The sequence below is a fragment of the Equus przewalskii genome, chromosome 14, assembly GCF_037783145.1.
Source record: "Equus przewalskii isolate Varuska chromosome 14, EquPr2, whole genome shotgun sequence".
In the NCBI taxonomy this organism is placed as follows: Eukaryota; Metazoa; Chordata; class Mammalia; order Perissodactyla; family Equidae; genus Equus; species Equus przewalskii.
In genome coordinates, this window is record NC_091844.1 from 7256183 (window position 1) to 7274386 (window position 18204).

The window sequence follows — 18204 nt, forward strand, 5'->3', positions numbered from 1 at the left end:
CCTGCTTCCTCTCGGCAGGACTCTGTCCCAGACCCTCTGAGCATAAGGCGTCTTCCTAGGCAAGTGCCCTTGGCCTCCAAAAACTCACAAGTCTGACTGTCCAATGGGCAATTCCAAAGAGAGGAGACCGAACACCTCTCTGCCAGCTTTGTCACACTAGCTAGTTGTGTGACCTGGGCCAAGCCCCTAGGCTTACCACGTGTCAGGTTCCTGGGTTTGGAATATGTGGGCAATAAGGTATCTCTCTGCTTTAAGAGCCTATTAACTCTAATTTAATAAACGCTTCCATTACATAAGAGACAAACATGATATATATCTTTAAACATCTTAAGAGTGTGTTAGTTGGTTGTTCACTGAGTCTCTGAAATGGCCTCCACAGTTTAGGTACATCTGAAGTCATAGAACTGAGTGACGTTATAATAAAAGTTATTTACTGGTCCTAGTTGGAAATGGCTGCACTTAAATTTAAAAGTACGCACATTAATTAACTGGCCTGTGAAGACCTAACACTTGCGCTGGGTGCTGAGTGGCCTTGTGAGAGAGGAAGGGAATTCTTCTTTTGCTCCTGGATGCAAGGTAAGCCAAAGAAGGTAGGTAAAAAGCAATCTGACATTAAAAAAATATAGATGTAGAAGCTCATTTTGAATGACCCATAACTTATTAAAACAGGTGGGAATCATGTTGAGAAGAGGGATTGGAATCTAAAAGGAAGTGAAAAAGACATTGAGACCTTTCAAAAATAAAGGCTCTAGACCAATGGTTCATTAACGTATTTTAAAGCATATTTTTAATGTATACATCTAACACATTTAATGCAAAATACATTTAATATATTTTAAAACATACACCATAAAAGACAAAAGAAAAATCACTCTATGTATTAGAGACTATGATGATAGCAATAAAATTTCTCCTAACCCTATATTTTCACATATAAAGCACAAGTTAGTAACTAAATTCTTTTACTTTGTTTGGGCCATCCAACTAGGACACAAAATTGTAAGCTCTACAAAAGCTAAATCACTTTCTTACACTGAAAATCTAATGAAAATCTCATTCTTCTTTCATTCAGCAATGCCCACTACAGCTGTTTTAAACAGTGTCTGCTTTAAACTTTTCTGGGACATTCACACTGCACCTATATACTCCAACCAGCCTTCCAAACCCACCCAACTCTTTCCTTTCTCTTTAAGGCTGATGTTTATCACTCACTCAAGGGTTTTCATGGATGGCCATCACTGCTGAAGCCATCAAGAAGGCCCACAGGGCTGGACTCACCTTAGGGAGACAGATATCCATCTTCCAACATCAAAAGTTGCACATGTCCAATGAAGAAATATCTTTCCCCCTTCTGACATGCTTCTCCTATTTGCTCCTCTATATACAAATGTCCACAAGTCAAAACTGCCTTCCTCTCCAGATGTCTTTCCCTTTCTGCTCCCTGGCTTCCATTTTAGTCCACTGCTAAATAACTGATCTAAGCAATAATTAACAATAACACAATAGCAATAGCAACACTTACAGAGTGTTGTCTGTGCCAACAAATGTTGTAAGTACTTATTTAAATTTATTCCTTTTGTCCTCCTGTGAAGTAGGTACAATTATCATAAATTCTAATTTTACAGATGAGGACTGATGCACAGACGGGTTAGAAAAGGTCCCAGAAGTCACCGGAGTAAGTACCAACCCAGGACGGGAGCTCCAGCAGCCTGGCTGCACAATGCACCCTCCTCACCACCAGGCCATGCTGCTCCACCCTAAAGACATTTAAAACATGTAATCTTTTAAAAAATCAAGCAAGTAATTATTATTTTTTCTGTTTAATGGCTAATACAATCTGGCACCCATCCTGCATACAAACATTTATGTAAAATCAACAAAAGTTTTAGACAATTTTTGAAAGACTAAGAGAACCATTTGAATTAAAATATGTGTTTCTCATGAAAGATAAAGAGTGGCTTTGGGTTCCTTTTAAGAACTTCCCACAAATAGGCCCAATTAAGCAAGCCCTGAGCGGTGCCCTAGTGGGTTTCCAAGAACCGTACGGCTACACCTGTGGCTGAGATACAGTAAACAGATCATGGGGCCGATGCCCTGTCACAGCAGGCTCGCACCTCACTCCACTGCTCTGCACGCAGCCCTGCCAGCTCTCTCCCGCATCCAGGCAGGGTCGGCGGTGTGTAGAGGTAGGTAGCTATTGCGGCAAAGTGAAGGCACCGTTCCAGTTACTATGTCACATACTGGCTCATAGAAAATGACACTTCATGAACTTAAAGTCCTTTAGTTCAATCATTAGCATTAAAATCTGTTAAAGATGTGCCCCTATTATAAGGCATAAGTCACTTTGCATTGTGCCCAGCCTCACAGTTACTGAATAAGAGTATTGAGTATGGGCACCTGCATCCATTTATGGAAGAAGGCGAAACAGAAGATCCATTTCTTTCAAATTCCAGGGTCTTTTGGGAGCACACGACCACAGCTCAATGTTCAGTCTTATCCCTGGCAACCTGACAAGAAGGTCCATCTTCAGACTGTGAGCAGGGTTTTCACAGAGTAGAGTTACATGTGTGAATAACCCTCTTTGTGACAGACGGACTCAGACACTCAGCCCCCATCGTCGAGAGTTCTTTCTCACGCTCCGCTTTTCTGAACATCAGGACTGTGAAAGAGCAGGCAAGACTTCTAACTCGTCTCCGCATGGCTTGACTGTTTTTGCAGGCATCAGATACAGAAGATTTTTCCAGAACCTTGAGTTATAAGACAGAGATTCCTCAGGCTTCCACCTCAGAACTCTGTGGGATTTCAACAGGCTTAGAGACTGGGGCAAGAGCGTGAAGTCACTCACAGGTGTCAACTCAATTAAGATTATTTTAATTTTCCTTTCCACCAGCGCTTTGTGGAGGCCACTTTCGAGTTCATACCTGACCTCATTTGACATATAACTTTTACTCAGGACAATGATTAGTCTTCGGCTTTTCTCGATCAATGAATGGATTTCATCAACAACAGCTGAAAATGCAAGATGTGGAGTATTAATTTAAGAGAACTGGAAAGGGTGGGCATGAGATAAAAGCATTTTGCACAATCCTATTTTGTGTTATTAACACTGAGAAGTTTTTTAAGACAAATCATTTATTGTCAATTTTATACGCCTATTCAAAGAAGCAATCATCCACACGACAATAATAATGAATACCTACTTAGCACTTACTCTGTGCCACACCTGCTTCTAAATATTTTGTGTATATTAACTCATTTAATCGTCATAATGAAGAAAGCATTCTTATCACCCCCATTGTACATATGAGGAAGCCAAAGCACAGATTAGTTGCCCAGAATCACACGGCTAGTAAATGGCAAGACCAGAATCTGAACGCAAGTGGTCTACCTCTGGAGTATATGTTCCTAACCATTACACTACATACACACGTATGTAGAAGCATGATAAAATCAGAATTTAAAGATTAAAAAAAAACACCTACCATTATTCTAGACCAAAGATTGACACGCTTTTTCTGTAAAGAGCCAGGCAGTAAACATTTTAGCTTTGCAGGTCACACCATCTTTATCACACTACTCGTCTTTGCTGTTGTAGCTCAAAAGCAGCCACAGATGACACATAAATAGACGCATGTGGCTGTGCTTCCATAAGGGTGGCAGGCCGGACCTGACCCATGGGTGACAGATGGCCAACCTCTGCTCTAGCTTCTAACTCTTCTCAGATAGAGGTTTTAACCCAAACTAATTACCATCGAATGCATACTCTTTATTTTTATTTAATAACTAAGAAAAAAATCTATTTTCAAAATGACTCCTAGAAAATAAGGGAAATATAAGAAAATTGATGGAAAGCCAAGCAGAAATGCTTTCTAAGTGACGACATGCATTCTTTGATACAAAGAAGTCACACAGGAAAACATCGCAGTGCTGTGTGCGTCTGACAATTTGGCATATTATTCCTTTTGCGAAGTTATTTATTATTAAACAGCAGTATATTTTCTCTTTCTAATTTGAAGTATTTTCCCTTTCTAATTTGTAATCTAGGAGGGGACAAACACAACTGTTTCTTAATTCCTGCTACATCTTCAATGCCCAGCTCAGCATTTGGCACAAGGATGGCCCTCGGAAAATGCTGAGTGAATGCATGGTGGTAACAATGAAAACATTTGCACCCTCTGTGATGCATCAGCTTCCAAAATAATAGACACGAGATTCCAAACATTTGCTCTGGAAGACTTCAGAAAAAACAGGGAAATGTTATGTTACTAATTTCTTTGATTCTAACTGTAATCTGCTTCAATATATGTGTTACGGCCATTTGTATTCAGATATTAATAAAAAAATTGAATTCATAACTGAAATATGGTACAAACCTATCAATATCTTTTTATTGATCCTTTCCCAACTCTCTTATTTCCTGCTTTAATTTTCTCACCAATGACAACACAATAAAGAGCAAGCATTTTCCGGTAAGAATTAACCTGTGTTTATAGTCCAAAGGATCACATATTCAATTAGAAACTGGTTCTGTTCTATAAAACATTATCAAAAGAGGTATTCTTCCTTACTGTGGGGGCTTTCTAGATAATTGTCTCATGATAATGCCAGTTCTGGACCCGGTGCTGAAAATGGAAGGCCCGTTCCGTCTCCCCAAAGCTTCAGAGACCCGGGATGGGTCCTAGACAGGCCATTATCAGAAGCAGCATCAGGAGCTTGCTGTCTCACTAGTGATTATGCGGATTTAGCTGGTTATTTCTGGTTTAGAGGACCACGTGCATTTGTTTGTTTTCAAGCAAAGCAGGATAGCCTTTTGCAAGGCTAACTATACATCCTTTAAAAAGAAAGTGCCCCCGTCAGCTTTCTATCTGGTATTATTCTCTTTCTTACCTCCTCCAGGCACTACATCCCTTTCAAATATGCATAACTTATACCCAAAATGTTTCTCCAACACCCTGGGCAAAGTCTCCACAGCAAAGGTGTGCTCCTCTCTGTTCTCCGGCTGACATCCTTTCAGGTAAGACACAAAAGCATCATATGTCTTTCCATCTAGGAGATAAGGTTGAATCTTTAATTGGTGTGTAAATAAAGGTTTATTTAAGTACAAATTTGAGTGAAATTCATGAATAATGGGAATAGAATCATCAAAAAGGAAAGTTAAACATAACATCCTCACGTCCAAACTCATGAAACTGTACACATTAAATATGTGCTATTGTTTGTACATCAATTATACCTCAATGAATCTGTGAAAAAAAAGAATAAAGAAAACATTTTTGATAGAAAATAAGTTAAAAAATAAAACAAGAATGTTTAAACTAGGTAATTTCTAAGGCCCCTCAAACATTCTTTTGGTCTATGATTCTTTTTTATGAATTATTCTTTATCTCTGATTTTTTAAGGGTCAAAAACAAGGAATAAATCCAATTTTTATTAAAGACAAACAAAAAATAGCATCCTCAATTCTCACATACCAATCAAGCAGCCAATTAGCAATTTTTTTTTAAGCATGTCATTGACTCCCACCATTTGACGCCATAGAGGAATGGAGAGAAATACAAGACATAGACCAGGGAACTAAAGGAATTTAAAGACAACAGAAGGCCAAGGAGCCCAAATACGCCCTCGTTCCAGGATTGGAAAGCACATGTCACCTTGGCTTACTCTGCTGCTATCACTTAATTCTACCACCATCCTAATGTCTACCCTCACAAGGAACCCCTGGAAAGTGAAGGTAGAAACAAAGCTGAGCGAGCGTTTACAATGGAAAGTGGGAAGAAACAATAGAGGCGGGTGAAACAATGTTCTCTAGGAAAGTGGGTGATATTTGAAAATATATTATACGATCCTCAATGCCAGCACAAAACCTTGTGATCTATTGAGCGGTTTTCATTGATGCTAATGTCTACTCCTATTTAATTCCTGAAAATGAAGCAGTATACAGATGGCGAAAGGGACAGATTCAAGAAGAATGTGTTACCTATCAAAGACCATTAGGCTAACCGGGTAACTAAACAATTAAATATATTTCCTTCTTCCACCTTCATCCAAGCTATTTGAAAAGACAAAGCAGACAAATGCAACAACGTGAAAAACTTTACAAAGAACACACGTGCAGATGCAAGACAGTCTCACACAAAAAACTGACAAACAAAATAACCTGGTCAGAGAATAAGGAATGATCTCAATGGACATGCTTTCTGAAAGAAGGAGATTTTGAGTCAGGTCCTAGATAAATTGATGCTAATTAGGATTGGGCAGGAAGAAGAGGAAGTGGCAAGAGAATGGTCTCTCCTTATCCCAGGACAATGGTAAGATGGGAGAGGAGTTACATTTGTGCTTGGGTATATTATTGGGAGTAATGAATTTACTACTGAGTTGAAGGTCAAATATTACTGGATCCTTTATTAAAATCTAATAGGATTTAATCTAGGATCTAAAATCTAATAGGATCTAATCTAGGTCCTTGTTCTTTGCGGTACCACAACATTTATGCTCAACAGCCCAGCCCAATATCTTCAACAGCATCCAGGCTCACAAAACAACACTTTCTGTTCGCGGCAAAGGCTTGTTCAGGTCTACCTACAGCATTCTGGTCCAGTCTTTTGGGTCAGAATCTATTGTTGATTTAAGGCAATTGCTTTGCAGAATTGCATGCATATGAAAGAAAGAATATTTTGGTCAAAAAGACAGAATTAACATGCATATTTAAGGTAGGAGAAGCTGGTAAAAACAGAACCACTTCTTAGTTTAATCAGTAAGTGGGTCTTCAGGATAATTCTATTGGATTGTCGTGAAATACAGCTATTTCCTAGCATAAGTAGGAGGTAGTGTTTCTATTAGTGTAGTCATTAAGTCAGCGATTAAAACAGACACCAAGGTGTAAAAAATAAATAAGTACACTTTTTAAAAAGGCACAGTTTTCTTATAATCAGGATGTAACTAATTGCAGTAAACTGCGAAGACAATTCAGTCAAATTTATCCTGTAATATACATGTGATACAGCTTTACTCTTACCCATGAAAAATTAGGTTTTCAACTATTAATTAGCTTTCGAATTCCTTATTTCAAGCAATTCTCTTCTTCATTTAGCAAATATGACGAGTTATATTATAATTTATTTTAAACCCGGATAATGAAAGATTTGGTGGCTTTGACAACTGACAAGTTAAAGTGCTCAGTGTAAGGAAATTGAAAGCCAATGATAATTACCTTGGCTCTGGATAACAAAACCATCACGTGAACGGGTATTTGGGACAACAAGGAGTCAGTTGCACCACTGCTTCCCACACCCCTGTGTGGCAAATGACCACATTTTCATTTCAGTTTTTTTGGCTGATCAATTTCTTTCATTTCCAAGCCCTCATAAACCAATACTGAACACATTCTTGCATATTGCAGCCTTATCAAATTTCTATAAAAGTTTTAATTTTTGTACTTGTATCTCCATTTATGCCTTCTCCTTGACTGACCTCTGTCCACAGACCACGCTATACATACAGCTGATTTAGAGCACATCTCTAAACGGCTCTATGCACTGCCACACTGAGAGCTAAAACACGTACATTGAAAAAATTACCTGTGAATTGCGTCAAACACAACCAAAGAGGAGGAAAAAACCTTACTTAAAAATCAGCAAGAGAGATGTTAGTGAATGCCCATTCTGAGATGCGTGCTGGTCCATGCAAGTAGAGACCCGACCATAAGACCAAAAACAGCCCTCCCGTTTGTTGCAGCATCTCTCTTCAGAGCAAAATGGCACACACACGCAGGCTCACAGCTAAATGTATTAACTTTGCTAATTTTACATTAGTAAATTAGTGAATTCATATGAATAATGAATCTATAAAAATCTCAAAGGAAAAATATGAGAATTCCTTTATAACTTGAGATTAGGAGGGCCTTTCTACTTATGAACACAAATTCAGACACCATTAAAAAAGGGTAAAGTTGAGTCCATTAAAAAATCTTCCACATAACACACCACTATAAGGAAAGTCAAAAGACAAATTACAACCTGGGAACAATATTTACACTTCACATTATACACAACAGGCTAACCTCCTTAAAATGTAAATAGGTCCTAGAAATAAACAAGTAAAACAAGGCCAAACACCCAAAGGAAAATGAGGAGGGGACATGAACAGCTACTTTGAGAAAGGAAACACAAATGAGTCTTAAACAAGTGAAAAGTTGCCCTGCTCTTGCATAGTAAGTCAAATGCAAATGAAAACAATACTGAGATACAACTTTTTATCTATCAGATTGGCAAATATCCAAAAGGCTGTGGTAAGGCTATGGGAAAAAAAGTTACTCCTATCCTTTGAAGGTGGTAGGTAGTACAGTAGTATGGAGGGCAAATTGGCAATGTTTTATTGCCAAAATTACAGCTGCATCTACTGCTTGTATTTCCAGCAGTTTCACTTCGGGGAATTTTCCCTTCAGTTACACAGCACACATACGAAACAATGCAGCACCGTCACATGACTTCCTTAACAACAAAGGGTTGTAAAACCACCCAAACGTTCATCAAAAGGTGACTAAATCAACAGAGGTACATCCATATAGATAAAATACTGTGCAACCCTAAAGAAATGATTTTATAAACTAATATGGAAGGGTATCCAAGCCACAGTACAGCAAAGCTCAGAATAGTATGCATAGTATGCCAAGATTTGTCTTTGAAACAGCAGCAGAATAAGAGTCTATATTGATATTTGTTTGGACATGCTCTCAACGGGGGGTGACATGGGAAACAGACACGGGACAGGCTGGCAGGAAGACTTTCTACTGTGTCATTTCTTAGACTTTTTGTGTTCTGAACTATGTGTGTCCTACACACACACTCACACACACACACACGAAAACAAAAGCAAGTGCAATTGATTAAATTGTTTTTTTTAAATCCAGTAATTATCTTGAACCTTGAGGTCAAGATAAGTCGCCTTTAAAACTGAGACAAGGAGTCACCAGATAGAAATAGCAGGAGACAAAAACTGGCAGATCTAGGGGACTAGAACCCAGGTCACGTGGGGTCTTCTTGCAGGTACATCATGCAGCCTCCTTTGCCAGGTTCAAATAATGGACTATAATACAATCCAATTCAATTTAAATGCCCTTTATTGAATGTGCACACTGTACGTGGTGCCCAGATGGTATATGAGCAACAACATTCGGAAACACAGTCCCTGAGCTCAGGCAGGTCCCAGGGCATTTAAGAAGATACGCCATACATGCATGAGACAATTAGAGAACGGGCAGAGAACAATTTTTGGCAACATTTAAGTGAGCACACGAAAACATGGCACAGCCAACATACATAACAGATGATAGGTTCAGATCAATGTTTCCTATGGAAAACCTTCACCACACATTACATCACCAATATAATCAAAATGAGATGAAGATTAATGTTTCTTTACTTGGTTTCTTAATGAAACCATAAGATAAGAAATCCCAGCATTACGATGTTCATTACCTGTTAATGTTTCATCTCTTCCCACGAAATGTCTATAAATTAGAGCCAAGTCAACTCTGTAAATGACACCCACAATCGCTACGCACACCGCTATCACCGAGATCAAAACAGCTATGATCATTCCTCTAGTGAAGACGTGGCCTGGGATATCAACCATATCTTCTAGAAAGAAAAAGAAAATGGGAATAGTTAATCCAAGAAATTTGACCAGTGTCTTCCACCATCCACAGTGCAGCTGTCGGTTTTTACCTAAACACTAGTCCAGGTGTCTACCCAACACATCCCGCTGAGTCACTCCGCATTTCTGCCTTTAGTCTGGAGCAGTCGTCTTTCTTCTCTAATTTTTAAAGAGTAAAAATGTGTACAAGAATATTCAGAGAGCTGAATGGAAAGCCTTGTAGTCTATCCCTGCCTATGGAAGTCAGAGCTCTAGGATGATGAGATACTCAGGTGAAATGCAGAGAGACCCAAACATACATCTCAGCCAGCGGGCTGAGAGCATAAAGAGAGGTGCACAGTCTCGAGACAGCAAGCGCTGAACTGAGATCATCTGGGCTTCCAGCCTGGCTCCATCACCTATTTTGTGTCCTAGGAAAATCACTGATGCCCTTGACTCTTAGTATCTTCATGTGTAACGTGAAGCTAGTAATAATTTCTGCTTCACTAACAGGGTTGCTATTTGGGGGCAAGATTAAATGTGATACTACACATAAGTAGTTACCTCAGTGCCTGGCACACAGCTCTCAGAATTTTAGCATAATTTTTGTATAAAAGTGCCCTTTGGGAAAAAAGTTATGGTTCCTAGATTGATTCGGTTTATGCTCATTATGGACAATATGAGATAATACACAGGAGTATAAAGAATAAAATAATTTTTTTTGCAGGGAAAGATTCATCCTTAGCTAACACCTGTTGCCAATTTTCCTCTTTTTTTCCCCCTCCCCAAAGCCCCAGTGCATAGATGTATATCCTAGCTGTAAGTCGCTCTGGTTCTTCTATGTGAGCCACCACCACAGCATGGCAACTGACAGACAGGTAGTGTGATTCCACGACCAGGAAGTAAATCTGGGTTGCCAAAGTGGTGAGCCCCAAACTTTAACCACTAGGCAGGCCATCAGGGATGGCTGAATGATAAAATAATTTTTCTTTCTTTCTCTCTCTTTTTTTTTTTTTTTTTTTTGGTGAGGAAGATTGGCCCTTGGCTAACATCTGTTGCCAATCTTCCTATTTTTGCTTGAGGAAGATTGTTGCTGAGCTAACATCTGTACCAATCCTCCTCTGTTTTGTATGTGGGACATCTCTATAGCATGGATTGACAAGCAGAGTGTAGATCTGTGCCCAGGATCCGAACTGCTGAACCCTGGGCTGCCGAAGCAGAGTGTGTGAACTTAACCACTGTGCCACCAGGCCGGCCCCTGGGATAAAATAATTTTTAACAACCATCCCACAATATGCTAATGGCCACTGCTAACATGCTAGTATATTTCCTTTTGGGTTTTCTTTTTGCCCTGAAAGTATTTACTTAATTGGGATCATGTGGTAGTCACTCTTCATTGTGCTTAACATTATATTATGAGCATTTCAGTAGGTCTTTAAAATCATCATTCATAACATCCCAATATTTAGATTGATTGCAGTTTTTCATAAATATATAGAATGCTGCAATGAACATATGCATAAAGCTTCGTCCACGTTTCTGATTATTTTCCTAGAGTAGATTCTAATGGTGGGGGGATTTTTAGGCCAAAGAGTGTGAACATGCATAAAGCTCTTGCCATCTTAGCGTAATTTTTAGGAATGATTTTTCCAGTAAAATTAACTATTAGGATGTCAGTGAGCAACCACAGTTATAAGTAAAATTGCTAAATAAGGCCAGCCTGTCAGTTCCTGCTTCTTTGAAAGGTCTACATATGCATGGCTGTGCCACACAACTATACAAGCACACACTCTCACGCTGGTGCACACTCCTCCAGGGATAATGGTGGAGTGAAAGACCCTACTCCCCAGCCAATATTTGTGAGCAAAGCAGAAGGAGAAACATTCAGGGTAGAAACTTCTACGGCAGGGATAGCACAGCCATGCACTAATCTGGGAGGGGAGAGGTGGCTGTGGCCAGCAGTCTTCAGAAAATCCAGGCAGGGCAGTGGAGCAAACGACACAAAACATGGATTTGAAAGCTTCCCCCTCCCAGGTGCATGGACCGAGCACGCCCATTCATCTGAGGTGCAGGAGACCTGTGCTGAGTCCTGGAGGAGACAGGAGCACAGGTTTCAGTTAATCAGCTCTAAGCTGTGTGTGGTGGGGTGAGTTTCCTCACCTATAAAAGCTTGCTGTAGAGATCAGGTTAAATAATGGGCAGAGCTCAGCACAGAGCCTACCACTTAATAAACATATATAAACATATAAAGAATACCAGCTATTATCATTATTGCATGTGGTAGAGCGATAGCCTGAGAACAGGTGTTCCAGGTGAGCTGCAAATGGTAGGCAGGATAACACACCTGGGGAGGGCAGTGTCCGGCCTTAGGGACTCCCTCTCCCACTCCAGGTTCTAACCAAAGCCACACAGCACTCTCTCGCTCTCTCTCCCTCTCTCTCTCCCTCTCTGTCCCTTATCTCTCTGTGTCTGTCTGTCTGTCTCTCTCTGTGTGTCTCTCTGTCCCTGTGTGTCTCTCTCTGTCTCATCTCCTTCTGTTTCTGTCTCTCTCACTCATGTCTGTCTCTCTTTCTCTCTCAGATTCTAGCCTTTCTCTACAGAGTATCCAGGGAGCTGTTGGCCCAGCCTGGGAATAACTAGTGAATGAGTAGTAACAACTGGAAAGCATAGCTTTTTGGCCCCAGACACAGGCACTTCTGAGCAGCTGCTGGGCCAATAGCCCTGTGTTGTACTGTTTTGGTGGAGGATGGAGGTGAGTGACTCCGGAATGCTCCACCAGATGGGCACTGAAAAACTTTAAGAGTTACTTGGTCAGAACCATCTACTGTCCACTTGCCAAGTCCAGGAACTGGAACAAGGAAGGGAGGCCTCAGTGAATCTTTGTTGAATGAATGATCACACCCAAGGGCCCCCTGTGAGCAGTGCCCAGCTAATGTAGGCTAGAGGCAGAAACTACTCCCACTGTCACTGGCCTCATACGCTGAGCTGCAAACTTCCCTCTGGTTTTTCTGGATGTCCCAGAGCTGCCCTGACAGCCTCCCCTACAACCCTCTCCCACCAGCATTTGTATCCCTGAGCTCCACCTGCCTCCCTGCTCTGGGCCCCTGGTTTCTACACAGGATTGGAATGGGACTGAGAGCAGAGGAATAAACTGTGTCTTCATTCTCTGCTTGGAACTAGGGTGCAGGGTATTCCAGCGAGGGCTGAGCACCAGCTCTGCCGCTGAATGCCTGTGACACACCACACAGTGAATCGTTCACCTCACAGGAGCTTGGTTCCTGGGTGGAAAGGAGCAAGTGAGGATCTTGGAGGGGTCTCTTGGCAGCAACATTCTAAGTTTCCACAAACTCCCCAAAATAAAATTTTCTCACACCTTTTTTCAACAAGATGAAGGTTCTGGTGTCTATGCCTCCCTCGCTGGCCACAGTGCAGTTATATGAAAAATTTAGATTTTTTTCATTAATATTCTCAATTCTCAATATTCTTGAAGCATAAGATTTGCCTTCTGAAGTCCTGTAAAAGAGGAAAATAATTGAGTGATAGGCTTTGTTCATAGCCAGCGGCATCATCCATGAGAGAGGAATTCATATGTGCAAATACTCAAAGGCAGCGGTTCTGTGGACTCCATCAAACCATCCCTTTCGGGTCGGCCCTCAAAGTGTGGGCCGCAAGGAGGCTCCTACCCCTCCCTGATGGGGAGCATCAGGACCCACAGGAATGGCCCTCCTGGACCATCTGGGGACAGTGCTGTGAACTGTCTATAATTAAAATGCTGGAAGGCAATGATGCTAAGTTGAAAATACAAGAAAATATTCCCCTCTCTCAATTGTTTTTCCGTATTTCTCCTCTCCTAACCACTCAGCGTTCCTCCCACGGTGAGGTCTCCACCAACTGTGACAAGGCTGCAAACTGTTCAGCATAGATACAGATTCAAATCAAGTTTGTCCATGGAGTCCTAAAGATCACTTTTATTTTGCTCAGCATTTAAAATAAATTAAAAAACAACACTATTCACAGACACCACCAGGCACATGAGAACTACCAATTAAGCTGTTCAGCGAGTGTCAGAAAATGACTTGAGACAACTGTTGGCCTCAAGTTCTCTTTCTTCTTAAAGGATTCGAGCTGCCCTATCTTTCTTGCAAGGCAAACGCTTATGACATCTGCTTCCTGGCCAATGGCAGGCTCTGAAGGTACTGTGTGAGCCAGCACTTGCAGGTGTAGTCACTCACCTGCCATGCCCCTAGCAGCAGGTGTCTCTCGTACCTGGGACAGGGTACCCACTGTAGCCTCCAACTCTCTCAAATACATTTTAGAAGGTAATTCTGTAGAGAAGTCACCTATCCAGAAATATCAACCATCTAACATCAATGAAAAATCCAGAGGAAAGGCACAAAAGACCACTGAGAAGCCCAAACAGATGACATAAAAAGCACCCAACTATGAAAAAAAGACCTCCCCAGTGTCTTAGCTTAGCTGAAGCTCCATTTCTAATAAGCTTGGTGAGTTATCTTCTCTCCCTCCAAAGATTAGCAAGAGATCCATGGAAGGGGGAATGCAGAACTCCAGCAGAGGCCGGATGCTGAGGGCAAGATGCAATGGCAGGAGAGCGACGCGGCTCAGCGGAGGCGGCATTCACAGAGCACTAACCTCGTGCCTGCTCCTGGGCGAGGGGAGAGACCTTGCGCTGTAAGGAGCTTGCAGACAGTGTCAGCAAGAATTGAGAGCTGCCAGCATGATGATGAAGAATTTTTTTTTAAGTGCTAAAAGTAGAAAAAACTCAAAAGTGCAGCTAAGGGGATAGCCCCCCTAGGATCACTGCTGACTAGAAACTGAGCAACAGTACCTTAATAACGACAGTGATGACCCAACGTCATCCAGACACATTTAAATAATCACAGGCTTAGCATGTTTTGTTTTCATAGTCTGACCATTCCTCAAGGGAAGAATATAGGCTATTTAAGTATTAATACACACATTATTTGGAACTTTTTACACCAACGCTGCCTCCTAGATATTTACATCTAACCATCACCCTTCCGCTTTTTCTACCCATTCTTATAGTGTGTTTCTAATTTCCATCAATGGACTCTGACAGGAAAATGCTGCAATGACTACTATGCTCAATGTCTATCCACCATAGTGAATGTCATGGAGCAGGCTGGTAATTTAAACTAGTATTTCCTTGAGACATAACTTACATCTGACAATCTCTGGAGACCCTTTCATACTTGATAAAATTTTTCAATGTTCACCTTTAAGAAAGATAATCACTGTAATGAATATGGAAAAGGAAGCTACAGGCTATCTCAAACGAGCAGGAGGCAGCGTCTATGTCAATGTAGCTCATGGCGATCAAAGAAATTCCCAGAATAGACACAGAGCTGTCTTCAACTGACTGTTCCATTCTTTGTGATTCTCAGTATTTCTCAAGTTTCTTATAATGAATGATTTTCAATAATCAGAAAAGAGAAAGGTGTGTGTGTGAGTAAGGTACAGGACGTAGATCTGGAGGGGGAGCAGCGGACGGCCTGCCTCTGGCCTTGGCTTCACCAGGTCCTGCAGGGAAAGGGGCAGGGGATGCGCTCTGCAACCTACAGACCGTGGCTCATCTCATGGTGATGCGTGGGCAACACAGCTAGGCACACCCACTGCACTTAAGGGGCCCAAACACTAATTTACGCATGTCCCAGTCTCTTGACCTGGTCTTTTCTCTGGCACATTAGTAAGAACAAAGTACTTAACACAATTTTTAAAATCCAACAAACTGTAGCCTAGGTAATTGCTCCTTTATAAGATGCTTGGCTAAAATCCCCGTCCCCATCAGATCCTAACTGATCAAAAGTGATTTTTGTAAGATAATGCTAAAAAGCTTCATTGACCTTCTTTTTCTAGTTTAGATCTTGGCAATAAATTTCTCCATAATCCATCGACCTAGAGTAAGGAAATTATAATTATAAAATATGTAAATTATATTAAGCCAAATATCCTATCAGCCATTCGGAACTCTGGTGTTTTTTATGTTATATATTTATGATACAATATGACTTTTATATATCATGATATATATCCCATATGACATATATATACCTAATTCTCGTTTCTTCCTCTTCATGAACATTAGGATCTGTTTCATTTTCTTTCCAGAAGTTCCAATAAACCACATCTTTTTCATTCAGCAAAGCAGAACAGTTGAGCCGCACATCTTTTCCTAGGTAGAAGTTGACAACCAATCATTCGATTTTAGAAACTCAGACTTCCCAGTTTAAAAGTAATATAATCAATATATGTTAACCTAAAATGTAATGCTAATATAGTGCTACATCCCAGAAAGAACACAGATATGCCTTGTTCTTAAATTTTTAAAAGTTTATAAGGCAGAGAAATTAGATATTAATAAGTCATCATCAAAATATGAATTGATTTCTCTTCAAATGTTTATGTTAAAATCAATTATTAAAACTTAAAGTGGCCAATGGACTTTCGTTTCAGCATACAATTTAGTAGGTAGTGTCAGGCCAACACTCTCACTGCAACTTCCAGAAAAACAAAACAGATAAATCACAAAAACATTAAATTAGTTAAAAATTAAAGACATTAAAGTGCAGGGAAAACAAAGAGAAACAGTCGAACTGGAAGTGCAGTCAGGAAAATGTCCTTCCAGGGTGAGCTGAGATAGCCAGCCATTTAATTTCTTGGAGGAATTTGCTTTGGTTTGTACAACAAAGAGGGAATCCAGTGGAGAAAAGAGAGTCCAGTGGAGATTTTGAGAGCTGTGCAGGCTTGCAGGATCATGTCTAAGGTCTTGGGCAGCAGCAGAGACTGCAAAGGCGTGATGATTTCTTGAGCAGTTTCATGGTACTTGGGAGAGTAAGTCCAACTAGAGGAAAAGGTTTGCAACAAACACATGACTGAAGGCTCCCCCTAGCTATCAGAGAAAAAACAGATAATAGAAACAGACCCACCCACAGATGATCCAGATGTTCAATTTAGCAGACAAGGAGTTTGAAATAACTAGTGTAAATAGGTTAAAGAAAACATAGGAAAAGATGGAAAAGTACCTGAGAAGATGGAAATTTTCAACACAGAAGAGTAATCCATTTAAAAGAATCAAATGGCATTTGAAAACTGAAAAAAACACCCCACGAATTTAAGAACTCACTTAATGATTTTAAGAGCAGATTGGGAATAAAAGAAGGCAGGATTATAGGGCTTGAATTCAGGCCAAAATCAAAATTAAAGCACGGGGGGGGGGGGGATGAATGAAAATAACAGAACAGAGCTTAAGAAACATGTGGAATATAGTTACATATAAGTTGGAGCATCAGAATGAGAGGTGAGAGGAAAGGGACAAAAGAAATATTCAGACATAATGGCAGAGAATTTCCCCAAAATAGATTAAATACATCCATTCACAAACTCAAGAGGCTCAATGGAACCCAAGCAAGATAAATGCAAAGAAAACCACACCTAGAACACCTCAAAGTCAAAGAGACACTTTTGAAAGCAGCCAGAAGACACATCAAAGCGGCAACAATAAGACTGAAGGCTACTCTTTCAACAGAAACCCTGGAAACCAGCGAACAATAGAAGGGTGTCTTTACAGTGCAGGAAAACCTGCCAACCTAGAATTATTGAAATTAGTGAAAGAAAATATTCTTCCAAACTGGAGGCAAATAAAGATATTTTCAGGTAAACAATAGCTGGAAGAATTTATTGCCAGCACAACCACACTATAAGAAATACCAAAGGAAGTTTTTGAGACTCAAGAAAATGTATCCCAGATGAAAGCAAAGAAATATGTGAACAAATGAATAGCACAAGAAAGGATAAATATTTGAGTAAATATAAACGAATTTGGTTGTTTAAAGCAATAATAACGCCAATCTCTTACAAGTTTTATAACATATGAAGGCAAAAATATGAAATATAGCACAAAGTGAGGTAAGAGGATGAATGAAATGAACTGTTGTAGGGTTCTGGCATGTTTGTGAAGTTGTAAATGTACTAATATGTACATTTGTCTCATGCTAGTAAGACAAGGATACACATAGTCATCTCTTACAGAAGTACTAATGAGGGATAAAAAAAGGTATAACTAAAACGAAAACAAAGTAGATAAATAAAGAAAAATACTTTATTAATCCAAAAGAAACAAATAACACATGAGACAACTGGAAAACAGGAAGCAAGATGAAAGGTTTCAAACCACCCATGTCAGTAATTCGCTAAATGTAAATGGACCAAACACTGTACAGACCGGGTTTCAAAAAGGATCCAAATATATGCAGTTTATGTGGGACACATTTTCTGTATATAAACAAAGAAATGTTAAAAGTAAAAGAATGTAACCAACGATCTATTCTCTGTGTTGACGTGTTTGTTTGCTGTTGTTGTAGATTGGTGGTTACCAGAGGGGAAGGGGGTGGGGGAGGGCAAAAGGGGGCACATGTGTACGGTGATGGATGGACGCCAGACTTTGTGTGGTGAACACGATGCAGTCTATACAGAAGCCGAAATATAACGATGTACAGCTGAAAGTTATATATTGTTATAAACCAACGTGACCTC

The 18204-nt window shown here is 40.2% G+C and overlaps 1 protein-coding gene across 2 annotated transcripts in view; it reads right to left on the minus strand.

Annotated features, from left to right (window-relative positions):
* Positions 1-760: 760 nt before the first annotated feature.
* Positions 761-18204, minus strand: part of IL18R1 (interleukin 18 receptor 1) — a 40871-nt gene continuing 23427 nt past the window's right edge. For both annotated transcript variants that reach the window (XM_008537410.2, XM_070573394.1), the window contains 5 exons: positions 15724-15844; positions 13007-13146; positions 9477-9638; positions 4888-5046; positions 761-3009 (listed from right to left, as the gene is read on the minus strand). In XM_008537410.2, coding sequence (XP_008535632.1) covers positions 2654-3009; positions 4888-5046; positions 9477-9638; positions 13007-13146; positions 15724-15844 — 938 coding nt within the window. In that variant the 3' untranslated portion in view covers positions 761-2653. The remainder of the gene's footprint in view (positions 3010-4887; positions 5047-9476; positions 9639-13006; positions 13147-15723; positions 15845-18204) is intronic.